This window comes from Oncorhynchus masou, chromosome 16 (genome assembly GCF_036934945.1).
Source record: "Oncorhynchus masou masou isolate Uvic2021 chromosome 16, UVic_Omas_1.1, whole genome shotgun sequence".
In the NCBI taxonomy this organism is placed as follows: domain Eukaryota; kingdom Metazoa; phylum Chordata; class Actinopteri; order Salmoniformes; family Salmonidae; genus Oncorhynchus; species Oncorhynchus masou.
In genome coordinates, this window is record NC_088227.1 from 12,131,221 (window position 1) to 12,153,942 (window position 22,722).

Consider the following 22,722-nt stretch of genomic DNA (forward strand, 5'->3'; position numbering starts at 1 on the left):
CCCATGGTTACCTTAAAGGAAATATGTGCCGTCATCATTGCTTTGCACATATTGCTGCCAATAACATTGCACCTAAATCAACCAATTGTCGGATCATCAAGGAGAGCGGTTCAGTTGTTGTGAAGAAAAAAGCTTGTCCGGAGAAGACAAGGTGAGCGCTACCATCAGTCCTGTGTCATGCCAACAGTAAAGCATCCTGAGACCATTCATGTGTGGGGTTGCTTCTCTGCCAAGGGAGTGGGCTCACTCACAATTTTTCCTAAGAACACAGCCATGAATAAAGAATGGTACCAACACATCCTCTGAGAGCAACTTCTCCCAACCATCCAGGAACAGTTTGGTGACAAATAATGCCTTTTCCAGCATGATAGAGAATCTTGCCATAAGTCAAAAGTGATAACTAAGTGGCTATGGGAACAAAACATCGATATTTTGGGTCCATGGCCAGGAAACTCCCCAGACCTCAATCCCATTGAGAACTTGTGGTCAATCCTCACAAGGAGGTTGGACAAACAAAACCCCACAAATTCTGACAAAATCCAAGCATTGATTATGCAAGAATGGGCTTCCATCAGTCAGGATGTGGCCCAGAAGTGAATTGACAGCATGCCAGGGCGGATTGCAGAGGTCTTGAAAAAGAAGTGTCAACACTGCAAATATTGACACTTTGCATCAACTTCATGTAATTGTCAATAAAAGCCTTTGACACTTATGAAAAGCTTGTAATTATACTTCAGTATTCCATAGTAACATCTGACAAAAATATCTAAAGACACTGAAGCAGAAAACTTTGGAAAGTAATATTTGTGTCATTCTCAAAACATTTGGCCACGACTGTAGGGGACTTGGAGGAGTTGGTGGTCTCATTGTGGCTGCATACAGCCTATGAGGAGGTACTCTCTGAACTTGTCCATTCAAGAAACGCTTGTAAGTTTTGTGTTGCAAAAGGAGTGAGTTCATACATTTTTATACTTTTTCTTACTGGTTCCCGGTGGGAATCGAACCCAGAACCCTGGCGTTGCAAGCACCATGCTCTACCAACTGAGCAACAAAGGTTAATCTCGGCTCTGTCGTCCGTGCGCTATTCGCAGGATGATGAGCAAGGCTGTTAGAGGTAATCAACAGGAGGAATCTGAGCCCTTCCCAGCCTTGTCTGCACGCACACACACACCCGCACATACAGTGCATTCGGAAAGTATTCAAACCCCTTGACTTTTTCCACATTTTGTTACATTGCAGCCTTATTCTAAAATGGATTAAATAAATAAAACATACTCAGTAATCTACACACAATACTCCATAATGACAAAGGTTTTTAGAAATTTGTGCAAATCTATTTAAAATTTAAAAAACAGATACCTTATTTACATAAGTATTTAGATCTTTTGCTTTGAGACTCATAATTGAGCTCTGCTGCATCCTGTTTCCATTAATCATCCTTGAGATGTTTCTACAACTTTGTTGGAGTCCACCTGTGGTAAATTCAATTGATTGGACATGATTTGGAAAGGCGCACACCTGTCCCACAGTTGCCAGTGCATGTCACAGCAAAAACAAAGCCATGAGGTCAAAGGATTTGTCCGTAGAGCTCCAAGACAAGGATTGTGTCGATGCACAGATCTGGGGAAGGGTACCAAAAAATGTCTGCAACATTGAAGGTCTCCAAGAACACTGTGGCCTTCATCATTCTTAAATGGAAGCCATTTGGAACCACCATGACTCTTCGTAGAGCTGACAACCATCTCTGCAGCACACCACCAATCAGGCCTTTATGGTAGAGTGGCCAGACGGAAGCCTCTCCACAGTAAAAGGAACATGCCTGCTTGGAGTTTGCCAAAAGGCTCCTAAAGACCATGAAGAAACCAAGAGAGATCCTTGATGGTAAACCTGCGCCGGAGCACTCAGGACCTCAGACTAGAACGAAGGTTCACCTTCCAACAGGACAACGACTCTAAGCACACAGCCAAGACAACACAGTAGTGGCTTCAGGGCAAGTTTATAAATGTCCTTGAGTGGACGAGCCAGAGCCCGGAACAAATTCTTATTCACAATGACGGCCAAACCCTCCCCTAACCCGGACGATGCTGAGCCAATTGTGCACTGCCCTATGGGTCCTTGAGTGGCCCAGCCGGACTTGAACCCGATCGAACATCTCTGGGGAGACCTGAAAATAGCTGACAGAGCTTGAGAGGATCTGCAGAGAAGAATGGGAATACAGGTGTGCCAAGCTTATAGTGTCATACCCAAGATAACTCTGCTGTAATCGCTGCCAAAGGTGCTTTAACAAAGTACTGAGTAAAGGGTCTGAATAATTATGTAAATGTGATATTTCATTTTTTTTTTTTTTTTGCTTCGTCATTGTGGTATTGTGTAGATTGAAAAGGGGACAAAACCGATTTAATCAATTTTGGAATAAGGCTGTAACGTACAAAATGTGGAAAAAGAAAGGGTCTGAGTACTTTCCGAATGCACTGTAATCAGACGCATACTCAGATGCACGCCTATGGATACAAATTCCTACACAAACTCGAAGATACACACACCCACGCGCCATGGCAGGATGTTTCTTTAACTGGTGGGCTGCTGCCAAGTGGGTTAGGGTGGAGAGAGGAGTGGAGCGCCAACACATCCCCTCAGCACTGGAGTACACGCCGCGTTACACCCCGCTGCACAGCACAACAAACAGTGTTAGAGCACAGGAGAGGAATTACATTTTGGGATTTCTTTCACAGGAAAATCTGCCCCAGCTAGCCCCCCTCTAAACAGCAGATAATACTCCACCCAGAGGCTCCACTTACTGCAGTCAAGTAGGGATCCACCACACCACCAGAGAAGGATCACCCTACATGGTTATCGTTGCCAGAGGAAAGGGCAGGTTTGTAGCTCCGTTTACCGAGGCCTAAACGCCCATTCAGTGGCCAGAGCCAGCTAGCTTCTCTTTCCCCTCTCTAGGCTCTATGATTACTGGGCTATCGTCATACACCGGGACCGGAGAGTGCCTCAGTAATAGGTTAGTTAGGCATGCTCCACTGAAACAGGCGTGTGTGCGACCATGGCTGGCTCTCACGTAGCCTATGGTTGCATCCCAATTGGCCATCCTGTTCCCTATATCACTATATTCCACCCAAGTGGGTGCTGCCAAATGGTAGTGCTGGAGGAATAGCATGCATGTTATGTACACTCACTTTGTTTTCTTGATGTCTACGCAATTCAGTTTTTAGGTGCCATGTATACTGAAATAAAACAACTCCTATAGTGCACTAGTTTTGACCAGTTCTTGGTGCCATTTGGTACTCACACTATCGTTGGGATTAGACAGCTTCTGTTTCGTGATCCACTTTTGACTAGCTGTAGATCAATTCAAAAGCAGTGGAAGTATCTAGAGAACCCCAGTTTCATTTTCAGTGCATGTTTTCTAGTCCACCCTTTAGTGTTCTGGAGCCGGGTTGTGTTCTGTAGGGCACAATTTCTCAAAATGGCGCAATTACATGCCATGTTTCTGTCAGTACAGTGTGTTTACACAAACACGCACACAGTCAAACACAACACACTGCTCAGCTCTGACAGATAATGGTATTGGCCTGTGGTATACACATATACGTCTGCGACTACTCAGACCCTCGTACTGTGGGAAGATGCTCTTAGTCTTAAGGTAGTTGCAATGACAGAACTTTGGTCCAGAATCTCTGTTGTAAACTTCTGAAATGTAGTTTTGTATGAGTGAAGAGGGGAAAGTGTACGCTTTTGGTTCCATCCCTTGTGACCTAAGCATGTACAGGCCAAGTTACCATCTTCCTGATTTGTTTATCAAGCTGAAGCGGTAGTGGTGGGTTACACTAGAATCTTCAGCCCTAGAGATATATGTTGTAATGTGTTATTGGGCTTTTCCCACAGTCTTTTCACCCCGATTGGACTGGGAAGATCAGCCATGCACATTCCACATCCCCAAGTCACCGCACATAGTATTTGTGTCTGAGACATGGCCCGAAAAACATACGCGCATACACCACACCGAGAGATCCTGAAAGAGTTGATGCTGTGTTTGTGTCTAGAACAGGCCCTGAAAATCACACACACACACCGAGAGATCCTGAAAGAGTTGACGCTGTTGTGTGTAACAGGCCCTGAAACACAACTCTAACATCAGGATTTCTAACCTGTAGAAATATGTGCCTCACTGCTTACACAATGAAGCATTTCCATAACTGCATCTTAATCAATCACCTCTCAATGTACTACACTCCACCCCTCCCATTGCTTATCTCCAACATCATTTTCAGTAGATCAGTGTAGAAAAAATACAATCTGTATGGTTGTTATTGGACGAGTTCAGGCAGCACCTCCCCATTTCCAAACATTTTCTCCCTACTGAACACTGCTCTGGTGTCCCTCTCTCTCTGGCAGGGGTAGTGAGTGACTGAATGAGATTGCGTGGGAAATGATGAATCTCCCCCGGAGGAAACAAGGGTAACCTCTTTTCTGTCTGAAGGTGATTCTCAGTTGGATCTTTGTGTGGGTGTGTGGACACAGAGCAGCCCACTAGGGACACCTGCTGGCCAAAACAGGAACAGCACATAGTATCATTGACCCTAGCTCTGGTCCAGCGTGTTCGTGTGCGTTCCTCCACTATTGGAATTGTGGTGGAACGTGCACTATGACCTGGACCAGAGCTATACCCTTGCTGATTCATTGTCATCCTGTCCAGTACTGTAGATGTTAGCATTGTAGTCAATGAGTTGTGTAGCTTTTCAATTCAAGGATTTTGTCATGGGAGATGAGTTGGAGTTTCTGTATTTTTCACAAAATGTGATGTATTTGGTTATAGTCTGTATGCTTGTTTGTTGACTTTCTGCGTTAGCCTTCTCTTGTTCAGCAGGACTGTAACCTTGGCTCTGACAGGATTGGATTTGGTATAAGCAATATGGCTGAACCACAACCTAACAGAGAGCAGGGTCAAGCTACTACCATATTGCTTCTACCTATCCAATCCTCTCATATACACACTCGTGCCTTGGTGGTACAGGCGGTTTTCACACAAATTGGAACTGACTAATGCAACAATGGAACAGCACTCCCACCAGCAGGCAGCTGTTTTGGGGTTTCTCTCATTTGGGCAGGTTACTTATTATTACCTGGTCGCTGATCTGTTTGTGCTATGTTGTCAAGACCTCACAAACAAGATCTGGGACTGACCAGGATAGCTGAGGTAGCCTTAGCCTATATAGATCGGTTTTCCCTTGAAGCATTCAACTCTCTACCAAGTTGGTAATACTGCACAAACAAGATCTGGGACCAGGCTAGGTGAGGTAGGCTATATACTGTAGTGTTTCTCTGTTTGCTGGGCCTGCTGTTTCTGTAGTTGGTAATACTGCACAAACAAGATCTGGGACCAGGCTAGGTGAGGTACAGTGCCTTGCGAAAGTATTCGCCCCCCTTGAACTTTGCGACCTTTTGCCACATTTCAGGCTTCAAACATAAAGATATAAAACTGTATTTTTTTGTGAAGAATCAACAACAAGTGGGACACAATCATGAAGTGGAACGACATTTATTGGATATTTCAAACTTTTTTAACAAATCAAAAATTGAAAAATTGGGCGTGCAAAATTATTCAGCCCCCTTAAGTTAATACTTTGTAGTGCCACCTTTTGCTGCGATTACAGCTGTAAGTCGCTTGGGGTATGTCTCTATCAGTTTTGCACATCGAGAGACTGAATTTTTTTCCCATTCCTCCTTGCAAAACAGCTCGAGCTCCGTGAGGTTGGATGGAGAGCATTTGTGAACAGCAGTTTTCAGTTCTTTCCACAGATTCTTGATTGGATTCAGGTCTGGACTTTGACTTGGCCATTCTAACACCTGGATATGTTTATTTTTGAACCATTCCATTGTAGATTTTTTGGATCATTGTCTTGTTGGAAGACAAATCTCCATCCCAGTCTCAGGTCTTTTGCAGACTCCATCAGGTTTTCTTCCAGAATGGTCCTGTATTTGGCTCCATCCATCTTCCCATCAATTTTAACCATCTTCCCTGTCCCTGCTGAAGAAAAGCAGGCCCAAACCATGATGCTGCCACCACCATGTTTGACAGTGGAGATGGTGGGTTCAGGGTGATGAGCTGTGTTGCTTTTACGCCAAATATAACGTTTTGCATTGTTGTCAAAAAAGTTCAATTTTGGTTTCATCTGACCAGAGCACCTTCTTCCACATGTTTGGTGTGTCTCCCAGGTGGCTTGTGGCAAACTTTAAAACAACACTTTTTATGGATATCTTTAAGAAATGGCTTTCTTCTTGCCACTCTTCCATAAAGGCCAGATTTGTGCAATATACGACTGATTGTTGTCCTATGGACAGAGTCTCCCACCTCAGCTGTAGATCTCTGCAGTTCATCCAGAGTGATCATGGGCCTCTTGGCTGCATCTCTGATCAGTCTTCTCCTTGTATGAGCTGAAAGTTTAGAGGGACGGCCAGGTCTTGGTAGATTTGCATTGGTCTGATACTCCTTCCATTTCAATATTATCGCTTGCACAGTGCTCCTTGGGATGTTTAAAGCTTGGGAAATATTTTTGTATGCAAATCCGGCTTTAAACTTCTTCACAACAGTATCTCGGACCTGCCTGGTGTGTTCCTTGTTCTTCATGATGCTCTCTGCGCTTTTAACGGACCTCTGAGACTATCACAGTGCAGGTGCATTTATACAGAGACTTGATTACACACAGGTGGATTGTATTTATCATCATTAGTCATTTAGGTCAACATTGGATCATTCAGAGATCCTCACTGAACTTCTGGAGAGAGTTTGCTGCACTGAAAGTAAAGGGGCTGAATAATTTTGCACGCCCAATTTTTCAGTTTTTGATTTGTTAAAAAAGTTTGTAATATCCAATAAATGTCGTTCCACTTCATGATTGTGTTGTTGATTCTTCACAAAAAAATACAGTTTTATATTTTTATGTTTGAAGCCTGAAATGTGGCAAAAGGTCGCAAAGTTCAAGGGGGCCGAATACTTGGCGGCAGGGTAGCCTAGTGGTTAGAGCGTTGGACTAGTAACCGGAAGGTTGCAAGTTCAAATCCCCGAGCTGACAAGGTACAAATCTGTCATTCTGCCCCTGAACAGGCAGTTAACCCACTGTTCCCAGGCCGTCATTGAAAATAAGAATTTGTTCTTAACTGACTTGCCTGGTTAAATAAAGGTAAAATAAAAACTTTCGCAAGGCACTTTCGCAAGGCACTCTCTTTTTTTTTTTACCTGTTTTTTACGTTGCTGTTTGCTGAGCCTGCTGGTTTTGTAGTTGGCAAGACCACACAAATAGATCTGGGGCCAGGCTAGATAAGGCAGCCTATATACTGTAGTGTTTCTCTGTTTGCTGGGCCTGCTGTTTCTTTGTCTGTAGTCCTGTGGAGTCAGGAGCAGGGCAGGAATGGATCCCTTCAGGCTGGTTTCCCTATCAGCACAACTGTCTCCCCTGTCACCATGACTGTCCTGCCTGCTAATGAAGTCTCCTGAAAGAGCTGAGGCTCGTGCTGCTCACACACACACAGAGATGGACATGCGCGCACACACATACACAATACGTCTCAATTGTCTCAAAGCTTAAATATCCATCCCTTCATCTATAATGATTGAAGTGGATTTAACAAGTGACATCAGTAATGGATCGTAGCGTTCACCTAGTCAGTCTATGTCATGGACAGAGTAGGTGTTCATGTTTTTTTTACACTGTGTGCATACACACAAAGAGAGACAGACCCACACACACTCTAACGCACACATTAACCAACTTGGATTGCAGTTCACACCTCACCACACACACACACACACTACGTTGTGATATACTGCTCAGGGAGTGAGGAGGAGACGCCCTCATTGTGGACAACTGCTTCAGATACCGCTCAATCCAGCCAGCCTTCACTGAGAAGAACTTCAATAATACTGATATCTCTTTTTCTCTTCCCCTCTCTCTTTTTTCTCTCTCGCTCCTTCTCACTCTCTATCTCTCAAGTACTTCATGGGCATGGAAAGTGTAACGGCATACATACAGGAACATATTAAATTAAATAAAACTCTCCTCCTCTCTCTCAGGGTGTACCCCATAAAGGAGGTTCCGGTGGAGACCAAACCCCTGACAGACTGGCTGTATCAGAGGTTTGTGGAAAAGGAGGATCTACTGGCCCATTTCTACGAAACAGGTCTGTGTTCACCGCACTGCTTCTTTCAGTTTCACTCACTCACTCTCTCTGGCCTCTATTCAATTCAATTCGCTTTATTGGCATGATGTAACAATGTACATATTGCCAAAGCTTATTTTGGATATTTGCAATATAATCTATCCCTCTCTCTCTGGCCTCTATCTATCATTCTCTCTCAGCTCTGTTTCTCTCTGGCCTTTTTCACTCTGAATTATCTCTCTCTGGCCTCTCTTTTAATTCTCTCATTCTTACCTACCTATTTCTCTCTCTTTCTGCCCTCTCACTCTGCCTATCACTATTGTCTCTTCATAAAATCGTGATTGTCCACATTGAGGTGTGATCACAATGAAGCTGACCATAGTGTTTCCTGTGCCCCCCATAACAGGAGCCTTCCCTCCGCCGAAAGGCCAGAAGGAGGCTGTCTCCCGGGCGATGACCCTCGACCCTGTGCAGCTCTGCGTCATCCAATTCCTGGCCTTCGCCTCGGGCTACCTGTGGTACAGCGTCCTGCAGTACTTCTACTGCCGTTTGTTCTGAGTGCGCTGAGGAGGATGGTGGTTTTAAGGAGGTTCTTTAAAGTGAACCATATCCTGTTGGCACTGTTCCTGAATCAGCCGATAGCGCACCCTCCCCAGTACCATCCTTCCTCCCTACGATGGATTGAATGTACATTTTGCAAAAAGCAGGAGGGACTGGAAACAAAAAAAGATTATGTTGGAGTCTTTTTTCCCCCTCCTGGATACATGAATACCTACACACACGGATGGACGGATGGACAAACACACACACATGATTGACTGAAGCCCCTAATTTTGAACATGAATCATGTTTACACACTAACTTATTGGATACACACCTGCGCCAATCTAGGTGATGGTCTCTCATTTCTCTCACACACTTTTTCTGTTTACACACGTCCTCGTACACTTCAACTGAACTCACCCACACGCCCAGTTTTACTCTCAGATCAAGAATGAGGCTCAGGACTACAACTGAAATTGTTCTCAAGTGGACTCTCTCCCTGGTCTTTAGGTGTAGTTTTACAGTGTATGTTTGTGCATTTGTTCCCCCCCCCCTCTTTTTGTTCCCCCCCTCTTTTTGGACTTCTCTCCAGGACTGTTGATTAGATGGTTGGACCCACATTACAGAGAGAGGGGGCTGTTGTATGTACCCGATCAGAGACTACCACTTCTGACCCCTCTCTTATGGCCTTCATTGCACTAAAAGGATCCATACTGCCCCCTACCCCACCACCCACTCCAGGAAATATTCCTGAACGGTAGCTGTTTGTTTTTTATTTTGTTTATTTAAATTTGCCCCGCCCTCTAACCACCCCCTCTCCCCCAAACAACGACCATTGCATTTGTTATCGTCGTTGGTGTTGTCGTAGACCACCTACCTTGTCGTCTTCGAGACTTTACTTTACTATGTGTCTGTCCAAGACTGTATTCTGAGCTGACTGACTGAAGGGGAATCTTCTTGTTTACACTGGCGGCCCCCTGTCTGGGCCTAAAGGGAAGCTGGCAACGATGTCAGGCTCTTGTTAAGACTGTTTCCACAACGTGGGGTGGTTCCGGAACCCGGGGGAGGGGGGGGGGGGGCAGTGCCCAAATGCTGATGACGAAACACTGATGGCACATTGGGACAGCACTCTGATCCGACCCCCCTCCCTGAAAAATAACTCCCTTAACACCCGTGATGATGCCGATTCTCAACACCCCCTGCCCTCACTAGTACACACACAGATATGGTGCAGCTACACAGAGCAGAGTGGATCTCTGCCCATATAGGACTGTCTCAGTGAGCCAAACTGAAAAAGGCGGACAAAACTGAATTTCTCCCCATTGGACTCCATAGTTTTACAAATATTTAAGCCATATGCTTAGTGTCATGGGGTGGGGAATGACATAAGAAAAATATACTTTTTATAGGCGGAGCTACCCTAATGCTCGGCATTCTAAAATTTAAATTTTGGCTTACAAACTCGTAGGTGTCATTACTGTAAATTTACAGCGTAACCTGCCTAAGTGAGTGTGTGTGGTTGACTTTTTCCTCCCCTCTTTTTAATATATATATAATTATAATGATGTCGCACTGATCTGCGATATCCGAGTTGTGGCGGCAAATCACTTTTAGTGGTCAGTTATTATTTCATTTTTAAATTACTTGAACTTTTGTCCTTATGCCATGAGTATATTTAATCTTGTAAATAACGAAGCTGAGGAAGAAATTCATTGTTGTGAGTGACTGCAACCGATGTTATCTCTCTCTCTTGGTCCGACTATTTCTTATTTGTTTTTAGTTTTGAAATATCATGAATGTTTAAAAAACAACAAAAAAAATGATAAAAAGAACAATTGTTTCGAGACTTGTCACTTCTGTGTTACTTCCCTGTTCCTTGACCTTTGTTTTGACCTCTGACATGGATGTTATTTTATGTGTGCTTCATGAACCCGGAGAGCTCGGCCAGGCTCTCAGCTCCTGCACTGTCACAATGCTCAGTGATACACATATGGCCCTGTTGGGATACGTTAGCAATGCATCCTTTCCTTCCTACCTTGAAGAAATCGCAGATCTGAACTGGTTGGATTAGTGTAAGAAACAGGGTGGTTACCTCGTCTACACCTATCCAATCTCTTATCGATATGTGCTTACCTCAGCAAAACAAGGAAGGAAGGATGCCTTTCTGAAGTATTAGAACAGGGACAGAGGCCCAAGTTCAAACCAAATCATAGCCCCTCCTCCTAAAGACACTGATGGATTCCTAGGTCCAAAAAATACAGGTTAAGACAACATAATAATTCTACGCGGCAGTGTTTGAAAATAAACGAATTAATTGGACCAGCCCCATTGTTAACTACTAGCACTGTTGCTAACTAGCAACGCTGGTCCCATTTTTGCAAAGAGTTAAGGGATATTAGAATCCCGTTGTCTTAATCTTTTGTCATCTTCAACCTAGGCTGATTCCAACTTGTAGATCTTAAAGGGACTTGATTGGTGTATGCAGTATTGCAAATCTCCTATCTAGACTATTATTGGGCTTGGTGGAGATATTGCCATCTTACTGATCTCCATCTAGCCTTTGTAAATCTTACCAAGATAGTGTCTAGTGGTAGGGCATCAAATGTTTTATTTGAAACATAAAAATAAAGAATTCCAAGTCACTCTTCACGTTGGAGGGGAATTCAGTCACGGCCCAGCAATGATGCAGCAGTTCTGTCCCATAATTGTTATTATTACCATGGTTTTTAATGGAGCAAAAGCCACACAGAAGAATTTACAAATTGGTTGAACAGCCAAAATCATGATGTTTAAGTAATTCAAACGGAATGAACTGTAGTCGTCACCTCCAAAAGCGTGGAAATACTGTACAGTAACAGAGGCTGTGTATGAAATGCAGAGGGCTGGCTGGTTCGGGAGAGAGTCCATTTGGAGATGGGCCTTCAATTTTTAGGTGTCTTCTTCATGCCGGTCCCGTGAGATTGCCCTTCAATGTGAGAGAGTGACAGAAAAATGTAGTGTCTCTCCAAAGAAAGGCAGGGGGAAATAAGATTATTTTCCTAGATATGGTTTTAGGAAGAAAAAAAATATACTATGTTAGGAATTTTAACAAACAATACTAGAAACTGTAATTTTCCATTTTGTACTCCTCCCTTTCTTCCTAGCTACACAGCCATTTTACCACACAAAGAACTTGTGCTGGAATAAACTGATGGTCATGAAGATCCTGAAAGCTTGTCTGGTTTTTCCTCTGCCTCATGTACTTAGTGTTTGATGTACTACGCAACTGTTGGTTATTGATGTGTGTGACACGCTTCAAAAGGTGTCTGTGCACTTCCCTTCACTTTAAGATGACACACTTAAACTCCTAATTTGAGTGTATGTTCAAACGTCCATACATTTTAATTGGAGACATTCTCTCTCTGATATATTAGAAATGTAGACTGTGAATTAAAGTATGTCACAGTCATAGAATGTGTGATCTGAACTCATAGTACAGTACATAATGAAACATGAGAAATGTTTTAATGATGACCCACCCCCTAATTTGAAAATAAGAAAAAAATCATATTAATAGTGCAACATTACAACATTTGTCAATCAAACATCATTCAGATCTTGTATTTTTAAGTGGATGGGTAAGCAAGCCCCTGTTTTCCACACCTAAAAACAGCACAATAAATAAGTATTGAATTGTGATTTATGGTGCTGTTATTGCTTCTGCCAGGTTTGTTGTCATGCTAACTTCCTCATTTTCTATTGACTCGGGCACTGAATGTGACACCGCTGCAGAGCGGTCTCCAGGTACAGTAACTAAAGCCTGTGTTTGCTTTGGCCTGTGGCTGTTGTTTAACAGTGGCTTCTTTCATTTGGCCACCGAGAGCCAATGGTTTACATTACAGATTCTCTTTCAGCTGTGAAACTGAGGTCGTGTTCAGTCGGAAGAAGACACTTTGAAGCGAGGTGGGAGGTACTACCTAAACTCGTCCAATAAGATCATAGATGTTCCTTTTCTGTTCCAAAAATATTTTGATAACTGTAAATCTCTCTAGGACAAGGTGATGTTTATCAATATATTTACCCCTTCCAAAATCAAACACTAATTAGCTGCTAATGTGACTATCATAAAGAACTACAAATGCCATGATCTGTATGAGGACTGCCAACTCAAGGCAAAGTTAAGAATCTCTGGATTAACTATCTAATGTTAGCTCAATTTACTAATGAATAAATTGGCAAAATTTCTTTAAATTTACAATTCTGTGAACTGTCTTGTGCAAGTTTTAAATTGAAATAATGCCTGTTAGAAAAGGTGCCAGCTAGACCTGTCGCACAGGGATTTGGAGTGTTCCATGTCTACTTTGATGCTAATTAGCATTTTTTAATGTAAATTAAGGCGAATATATTGACCTTGTACGAGAGAAATTTACATGGTTATCAAAACGTCTCGCCAGGGTAAGCCTACACGAGACACTTATTTTAAGTGTTTCTAAAATTCCCTAAAAATGAATGGTGGAAAAACCATTGGAACCATTCCCCTGTTTGACCACTAGATTTTATCTGTATTATTACACCTCTACTGTGGGGCTCTATAGGCCTACTGTTTTATCTGTATTATTACACCTCTACTGTGGGGCTCTATAGGCCTACTGTTTTATCTGTATTATTACACCTCTATGTGGGGCTCTATGGGCCTACTGTTTTATCTGTATTATTACACCTCTACTGTGGGGCTCTATAGGCCTACTGTTTGGCATAGAACTGAATTACTAAGATTGTTGCATTTATGTGTTGCCAGTAGACATAAACCCTTTTGAGGTAGGTCATGAATGAGAAGCCTAGCTGCCACTTGTTAAACTAAGCTGCCTGCCTGGCAGATGTTGTAAAATGATACATCATGTATAGGATGAGAAGCTGACTACAGCTCAGTGTTCAACACCATAGTGCCCTCAAAGCTCATCACTAAACTAAGGACCTTGGGACTAAACACCTTCCTCTGCAACTGTATCCTAGACTTCCTGACGGGCCGCCCCAGCTTTTAAGGGTAGGTAACAACACATCCGCCACGCTGATCCTCAACAGGTGGGCCCCTCAGGGGTGCGTGCTCAGTCTTCTCCTGTACTCCTTGTTCACTCTTGACTGCACTGTCAGGTACAACTCCAACACCATCATTAAGTTTGCTGATGACACAACAGTGGTAGGCCTGATCACCGACAACGATGAGACAACCTATTGGGAGGAGGTCAGAGACCTGACTGTATGGTGCAAGGACAACAACCTCTCCCTCAACGTCATCAAGACAAAGGAGATGGTTGTGGACTACACGAAAAGGAGGACAGGGCACGTCCCCATTCTCATCGAGGGTAGTGTGTACGGCCCAGTACATCACCGGGGCCAAACTTCCTGCCATCCAGGACCTCTATACCAGGCGGCATCAGAGGAAGGACCAAAAAATTGTCAAAGACCCGAGCCACCCTAGTCATAGACTGTTCTCACTGCTACCGCACAGCAAGCGGTACCGGAGTGCCAAGTCTAGGTCCAAGAGGCTTCTAAACAGCTTCTACCCCCAAGCCATAAGACTCCTGAAAAGCTAATCAAATGGCTACCCAGACTACCCCCCCACCACGCTGCTGGTACTCTCTGTTATCATCTATGCATGGCCACTTTAATAACCCTACCTGCATGTACATAATTACCTCGACACCATTAACTCTGAACCGGTACCCCTGTATGTAGCACCACTATTGTTATTTACTGCTGCTCTTTAATTATTTGTTTTCTTCTCTTACTTTTTTTAAATTATTTTTTTTGTTGTATTTTCTTAACTGCATTTTTGGTTTAGGGCTTGATTTGAAGCAGGGAACGAGAGAGTGGGCAGCCTGGCATGTCATCGCAATAGCAGCTGGAGTGATGGTGGAAGGGAGGTGAGGAGATGATCTTGGGTCAGTTTTGCATTCCCCCCACTAATGGTGAAGGTTAGATTTAGGGTAAGGAAATCCTTGATCTGTACCGATAGGGGGAACTTTACCCCGTACCTGATGTGAATAACATCTTCATGCTTGTGTGACACTATTGAATGTGGGTCAAAAGGTAAATAAAGGCCACTGTCTTCCAGTCGTCTCTGCCTCCCACTAGCACAGCAGACGGGAGGCTAGGGCGACACCATGTTCTAGCTAGCTTGATAGTTTGCGACACCATCTGCACACGGCGTCACCCCCACCTGCTGTGTACCGGAGTCCTCTTTAGGACTAGCTGGCTAAGCTAGTAAACAGTGTCCTTCGTTCCTGCCTGCCAAACACCAACCCTCACCGTCGTTAACAGGAAAGCAGTGCCCGACAGGTGGGGGCGAAGGACACCGTGTACCGGTATACGTTTAGCTAGCTACCATTGTCGCCCCCGCCCCCGCTCCTTCTGTGGGGGTTATTGGCGGCTGGCATCCAACAGTATTGTGCATTAATGCCACCTACTGTACTGGAGCGCCCCCGCCTCCCGCTTGTCCTAACTTAAAAATGTACCAATAGAAGTATGAAGAGGGGTTCCTACATATGCAGGAATGCCCACATTCAGAAAGCCTTGAATTGGGGGCTGCAATTGCACCCTTATAGCTCCTCGGGGTTCCATTTCTCAGCTGCTCTGGTCTGGTTGATGAATGTTGTGGTTCGTGGCATCTCCCCTTGATTCCGCAAAAACTAAAACTTGCTTCTGTGGCGGGGGAAGGCCAGGGTGACCTGCGAGGGGAACAGAAATAACCATGAGGGGAAGCAGGCATATGAATACTGCAGTCACCGGCTCCCCCAACCGTCGCTAATCTGCCATCCTCACTTAAATTACTCCTGTGTGTGACGCCCGCTGACACCAGAGAACCACCAACTCTTCCATGAGGCACGTGTGCTGTACACACACATACACATGCAGATACACATGCACATTTACACACATACAGTCACACACACGTGCAGATACACATTCAGACAGGCAGATACACACAAATTTACCCACACACAAAGATGAACAAAAAAGACTATAAAATAAATAAATAATTTACTGAGCTATATTGTATGCTCAAAAAAAAGGGAAATTATGTTATACTAATACAATTGCTCAGAGAGAGATTTTATTTAACAAGTAAGATATTTTTTCTAAAAAATGTAGGGGTCAAAATGATTGACACCCCTGTTTTCAATACCTTACCGTGCCAAGATAACGTCACTGAGCCTTTTTCTAAAAGTTTTTATGAGTTGGAGAACACATTGGGAGGGATCTTAAACCATTCCTCCATACAGAAGAATCCTTAAAGATCCTTGATATCCTTTGTCTGTGCTTATGGACTGCCCACTTCAATTCAAACCACAGGTTTTCAATGGGTTTTAGTCCGGAGACTGAGATGACCATTGCAAAATAGTTAATTGTGGCAAATTAACAATTTCTTTGTGGATTTTGATGTGCGCTTGGGGCTATTGTCTTGCTGGAAGATCCACTTGCAGCCAAAGTTTCAGAGGGAGAGGCAACCAGGTTTTGGGCTAAAATGTCCTGGTAATGGGTAAGGGCCCCAGAACCAGGGGAAGCAAAATAGCCCCATAACATCAAAGATCCCCACCATGTTTTACAGTACATTTCAATGCCAAACCCACCACAGATGTGTGTGGCTCAAGAGCTCTATTTTCATGTCATCCAACAAATGTTAACGCCAGGAGTTTGCTAAACAGCATTGTCACTTGGATTGGAGCCGGTGCTTTGGTCAGATGACATGAAAATAGAGCTCTTTGACCACACACACCAGTGGTGGGTTTGGCGTCTAAATGAGAATGCAATCATTTCCGACCCCACTGTACACACGCAAGACCTAGAGACCCGTTTCGAGTCTCAGGGGAACTGCAAGGTGGCTACTGGTCCTCAGAAGGATGGGTGACACCTAGTGTGGCCTCCCAAGGGCCCCTAGCGCCCTCCAATGGTCTCTGTTGTTTTGGTTGTCAACTTCACACTCAGCACCCCACCATTCCTGGCTGGCTTACAGACAGAGGGAAACTGGTTCCACAATAGCCGTTCTGTAGGAAATTACCTTTGTGGTGACAGGCTGACTGTTTCTCACCACACCCCGAGCCCTGCCGTGTCCTCCTGACGTGCGTGGGTCAGCAAATTGTGACAAGAGAGGCGAGTGACACGGGTAATTCGAACACGCCTGTCACCGCAATAACCCCTAGCGGGACTCTGCAGAGGTTTTTTTTGATCACATGACTCTGCTGAGGATGGATACCGTGTTTGCTGGAACTCAATTCCTGTTGGCCTCCCAATGTGTGCATGACAGGGCGCCATGGAAACAGCCCTAGTGTCAGTGACCTTTTTGGGACTAGTACATGCACAAACATAATTGGAATTAGAAATTGTTGCTGCAGTACTAGCCTCTCTACGTGGACCCCTGTTGTTCACAGAGAGCATCACAACAGGCAAGATGCTTGGTGATATGATAGCAAGATGAGATCATGAACACTGACAAGTTCAGGGCCATGTTCATTAGGCACCAAACAGAAAAAAGTTATCTGAAACAGGGAATGAGTACCTGAACTTGTAAAATAAGAAACGTTTGTTTTTGTTCTTTATTGAAAAGCATTTTGCCACAGTGTGCAGTAATGAATATGACCCAGGTAAAAGGCTATTGATATCCAAGGGTGAAGTGTGATGTCTCTGTATCGAGTTTCAACCACACAGTAATTAAAACGCTCTGCAGATTTCATGGCTGCCTTTCATCTAGCCTTGCTGGCCCACCTAACCTTACACCCAGTCAATTGAATGGGAAGGATAATTTTCTAGTACAACCTGCAAACAACCTCCCTGGCAATGCAGGCAGTAAATCAATGAGTTGTTCTGTTGTGGGATATCATCACGTTCTAATGTAGCCTTTGCTATGTGAGGTCAACTGCTAACAATTTCTATCACACTGCTCTCCTAACATTGATTTATGGTGCAGAGTGATATTCATATTCAGCATTGCTCTGGGACCATGTACAGACAGAGAACTCGGTCTGGCTGCCCAATGTTGTCTCACAACGACAAGCTAAGCAGCAGAAAATTATTCAAGCCAATGAGCCATATGTAAAAACATCCAAGAGGGCTGTCTGTCTCTTGATGTCCACTAGACTGACAGAAGATGTTTGTTACAATCTTAAAGATGAAAATACTATACAAATATAGTTCACAAATGTCATGATATTTTTGATTGACACTGGAAAATATAGACCGAGTCAATATATTATTAGATTTGTGGCACCAGGCATTATTCTATTCTGTTCAAATCAAATTGTATTGGTCACATACACGTGATTAGCAGATGTTATTGCGGGTGTAGCAAAATGCTTGTGCTTCTAGCTCTGACAGTGCAGTAATATCTAACAAGTAATATCTAACAAATTACACAACATATACACACAAATCTAAGTAGGAATGAATTCAGACTATATACATATGGACAAGCGATGTCAGAGCGGAACAGACTAAGATACAGTAGAATAGTATAGAATACAGTATATGCATATGAGATGAGTAATGCAAGATATGTAAACATTATTAAGTGAGTGAGATACCATAGAATAGTATAGAAAATAGTATATACATATGAGATGAGTAATGCCAGGTATGTAAACATTAAGTGACTAAGATACCATATAATAGTATTGAATACAGTATATACTGTACATATGAGATGAGTAATGCCAGATATGTAAACATTATCAAAATGGCTAGTGTTCCATTCCTTAAAGTGGCCAATGAGTTTTAGTCTATGCCTATAGGCAGCAGACTCTAATGTGCTAGTGATGGCTGTTTTCTTGCCTCACATCATTATTTGGAAATGGTATATTGATGATATTTTTGTTCTATGGAGGGGTGATGCAAAACAGCTCCAGGCGTTCCATGCTTTTCTTAACTCCTGTTCCGAGCATCTGAGATTTACTATTCAATCTGATACACGTCAAATCAGTTTTCTTGATCTTCTGATCTTGTGTGAAGATAATGTTCTATACACTGATCTTTACAGGAAGCCTACTGATCGTAACAGTTTGTTGAGGGCTGATAGTTGTCACCCACTTCCCTTGAAAAATAGTTTGCCCTACAGCCAATTCTGTCGAATCAAAAGAATTTGCAAAAAACAGTCCGATTTCGACAGAAATATGGCTGAGACGCAAAGAAAGTTCAAGGAGAGGGGCTGCAAGAATGATCAGATTAATATTTCCATTGAGAAAATTCAAAACAAAACGAGACATGACCTTTTTCAAGGTCAGTCTCGCAAAAAGACGCATTCTTGCGTTCTAACTATCCGCTATTCAAAGTGCTCTGAACAAATTAAGGAAATTGTTCACAAACATTGGCACATCCTAAAATCACATGATAGTCTCGGTAATGTGTTTAGGACCTTCCCTTGGTCGAATTCTCGCGAGGCAGAAATCTCAGAGACCAATTGGTAAACTCTGATTTACCACCCCAAAATATTCCTGAACAACGTCTATTTGCGCCCCTACTTGATGGAAATTACAAATGTAATGGCTGTGCTCAATGCAATGGCACTTATAAATGAAGATCCTTCAAACACCCACAAACAGGGAAATCGATCCCAATAAAAGGTGTTATTACGTGCTCCACTAAGGCAGTTATTTATCTTATAACTTGTCCTTGTGGTAAAAATTATGTCGGTAAAACGAAGCGCGAATTAAAAGTACGTATCTCAGAGCATCGTAGCACCATTAGGTGTAAAAACTTTACTTATCCAGTTGCGGCCCACTTCTTGAAGGCAGGCCACTCGATTTCGTCTCTGCGTTATATTGGCATCGAACATGTCACCCTCCCTAGGAGAGGGGGTGACCTTGATAATTTATTGTTAAAACGAGAGGCTGCCTGGATCTTTACTTTAAAGACCCTTGCGCCCTTCGGTCTCAACGTACACTTTGATCTGAAGCCATTCTTGTGATTATTGTGACTTTGCCATTGTAATTGTTTGTAAACTTGTATAGTCAAATTAATCTGTGATCGTATGCTGTTTCGGTATGATATGTTGGATAAATGAATAAAGACAGACACCAATGTCAGGTTCAATAGCCTTGTTAGTGCATTGTACAAATCCGTACAACTGGAGTCCGGGGAACAGTCCGGCTAGTCGATTACCTATCAGCTAGACTCCGTAACATCATCCTTTTCAATAGAAAGTGCAAACATAAAGGCATAACATTTAAGTTCTTAACAGTCAGGTCATAACAATAGAAAAGGCATTACATTTTCTTTTTACTTCAGTTGTCATCTTCCTTTTTTGATTTAATTTTATTATTTTTAAGAAAAAATATATATTTTAATTAACCAAGTGCAAGTTAACAGTCCCTTGCTTACAGAGTAAGCCTGTCCGGTGGCTTGCACAGCCGACCCACCCGTGAGTATTGGCTCTGACAGGGGTAGGATTAGGGGCACGAGCTGGAGAGCTTGGTGGGGTAGAAGCCTCACCTTCAATTGGCCCATGTTTCAATTCTGCGCCCCTTACCCTTAGGCCTGGACTGTGATCCAGCTCATCGAGGTGAGTGTATGGCGTGTTCTGGTTTGTCTGCTCTGCTACGCGCAGATCCACCCGATTGCGACGATAGAGGGAGCCAGCAACATCCACCAGGTAAGAACGTGGTGCAACTCTCTGTAGGCATGTGCCCAGCCTCCAAAGTCCTGTGTGGTCTCCCGGCAGCGGTTTCATCCTTATCGTTTCACCCACCTCCAGCTCTGGTAGGTCTCGAGCAGTCCGGTCGTAGAAGCACTTAGCGAGCTGCTTTCTGTGACGCAGTTTGTCCATGATGCCAACCATGACGCAGGGCTCAAGTAGCTTGTTAGCTACGGGGATGGTAGTCTTCAGATGTCTGGACAGAAGGCGTTGTGCTGGGCTGCTGTCCATGTTTTCGGTGGGTGTGTTCCTCCACTGTAAGATCGCTTTCCATGGGTCGTTGCTGTCGCGCAAGGCCCTGCTTAACAGGTTTTTTGCAATCTTGACAGCTGATTCTGCCTTGCCATTTGCTTTTGGGTGTCTTGGAGAGGAGGTCACGTGGTCAAACTCCCATTCTGAGGCGAAACGCTTGAACTGTGCAGTGAATTGTGGGCCATTGTCCTTGATTACCTTGTCAGGCTGACCTTGCCTTGCAAACTGCGCCTTGCAGCGCTTTATGACCGTCTCTGCAGACAAGTCAGGGAGCAGTTCAATTTCCCAAAAGTCAGAGTAGTGATCAACAATTAGAAGATAGTCCTTTTGTCTGTGGCTGAATAAGTCCATGCTGACGATTTGCCAGGCCCTTGTGGGCAGTTCGTGTGACATCATGGTTTCCTTTTGCTGTTCATGAGCGTACTCGTTGCATGTGGTACAGTTGCTGACAAAGTCTTTAATTTCTGCTTGCATGTTTGGCCAGTATAATGTTTCACGAGCCTGGCGGTAGCATGCGTCACCTCCAACGTGACTGGAGTGTATGCGGGTAAGCATCTCTGGACGTAGTGATTTGGGAATAATGACCTTCTGACCTCTGAACAAGACGCCATTTTGCACGCTGATCTCATCTCGAAAGGTCCAGTATTCTCTCACTATGAAAGGTGTCTCCTCTTTCAGGTATGGCCAACCTGCGAGAGCCATGGACTTCAGTGACTGTAGGTGTTCGTCCTTGTCAGTGTGTTGCCTCATCTGGGCTAGGCGGTGATCTGTGACGTTTAAGTAGTCTGCCTGATTGATCTGTTGAACATCTTGTTGTTCCTGCTGTAGCGAACAGATGGCCTGCCGCTGATAGACAGTGCCTCTGCCTGTACATTGTGTTGTTGCCCTGCTCAGTGTGTCGCTGATGTACATCTCTGGTCCTGGCTTGTAGACGACCTTCAGGCTGTAGTTTTGCAGAGTCAGGAGCATGCTTTGAAGCATCTTGGGCGCGTTGAGGAGAGGTTTACTGAATATGGCAATGAGTGGTTTGTGGTCAGTTTCAGCGGTGACCAGGTCTCGCCCATATAAGTAGTGATGGAATCGCTGGCAGGAGAAGACGATGCTGAGGCACTCTTTCTCAATTTGTGCATAGTTTTGTTAGGTGGGGGTGAGCGCTCTCGAGGCAAACGCAACGGGCTGGCCTTCCTGCATAAGGCAGCATCCAAGTCCCCTTTGGCTGGAGTCGCTCTGGATTGTGACAGGCTTCATGACGTCGTAGTAGCGCAACACTGGCATGGATGAAGCCAGAGATTTCATCTCCTGCACTGTGGCCTTGTGCTTGGGGAGCCAGTGCCATGGTGTGTCTTTGTCCAGCAACCGGCGCAGAGGCTCACAGACTGCTGATAGGTGTGGCATGAACTTTGCAAGAGTTTGCAAAGCCGATGAGACACTGTACTCCTTTTGCATCAGACGGGTTTTGCATGTCGAGGATCGCTCTGACCTTGTCTGGGTCCGGCTTCAGGCCTTTTGCCGAGAGAATGTGGCCATGGAAGTGGACGTCTTTCACCTTGAACTGCAGCATCTTCAGGCCAAGGCGAAGCTTAACTGATCGGCAGTGCTCCATCAGTGCCAGGAGCTTCACATCGTGGTCCCGTTCTGCTTCTTCGTCTGTGTCACCACAGCCTACGATCAGGACATCATCGGCGATGGGTTCAATGCCCTTGAGCCTTGAGTAACTCGTGCTGCTTACGTTGGTATATCTCAGGCGCCACTGAGACACCAAACGGGAGCTTGAGCCGGCGTTTCCGACCCCAGGGGGTCCAGAAGGTAGTCATGAGGCTGCTTTCTTCATCCAGCTTGCATTGAAGGAATGCATCTCGGGCATCCACCAAGGTGAAAATCCTGGCCTTGGGAAGCTTATAGAGGACATCCTCTAGTGTCGGCATGATGTAGTGGGATCGTTTCAGTGCTTGGTTCAGATGTTTTGGGTCGATGCAGACCCTCAGCTTCTCTGGTTTTTTCACTATGACCATATTGCTGATCCAGTCAGTTGGTTCAGGCACTGATGTCCTGTGGCCATCGGCCTCATACATGTCCAGCTGGGCCTTCACAGCCACTTT

At 44.3% G+C, this 22,722-nt stretch overlaps 1 protein-coding gene across 2 annotated transcripts in view; it reads left to right on the forward strand.

The window, feature by feature from the left end:
* LOC135557476 (acyl-CoA:lysophosphatidylglycerol acyltransferase 1-like) overlaps window positions 1–9,765 on the forward strand; it is an 82,740-nt gene extending 72,975 nt beyond the window's left edge. For both annotated transcript variants that reach the window (XM_064990747.1, XM_064990748.1), the window contains 2 exons: window positions 8,081–8,187; window positions 8,573–9,765. In XM_064990747.1, coding sequence (XP_064846819.1) covers window positions 8,081–8,187; window positions 8,573–8,724 — 259 coding nt within the window. In that variant the 3' untranslated portion in view covers window positions 8,725–9,765. The remainder of the gene's footprint in view (window positions 1–8,080; window positions 8,188–8,572) is intronic.
* Window positions 9,766–22,722: the final 12,957 nt, after the last annotated feature.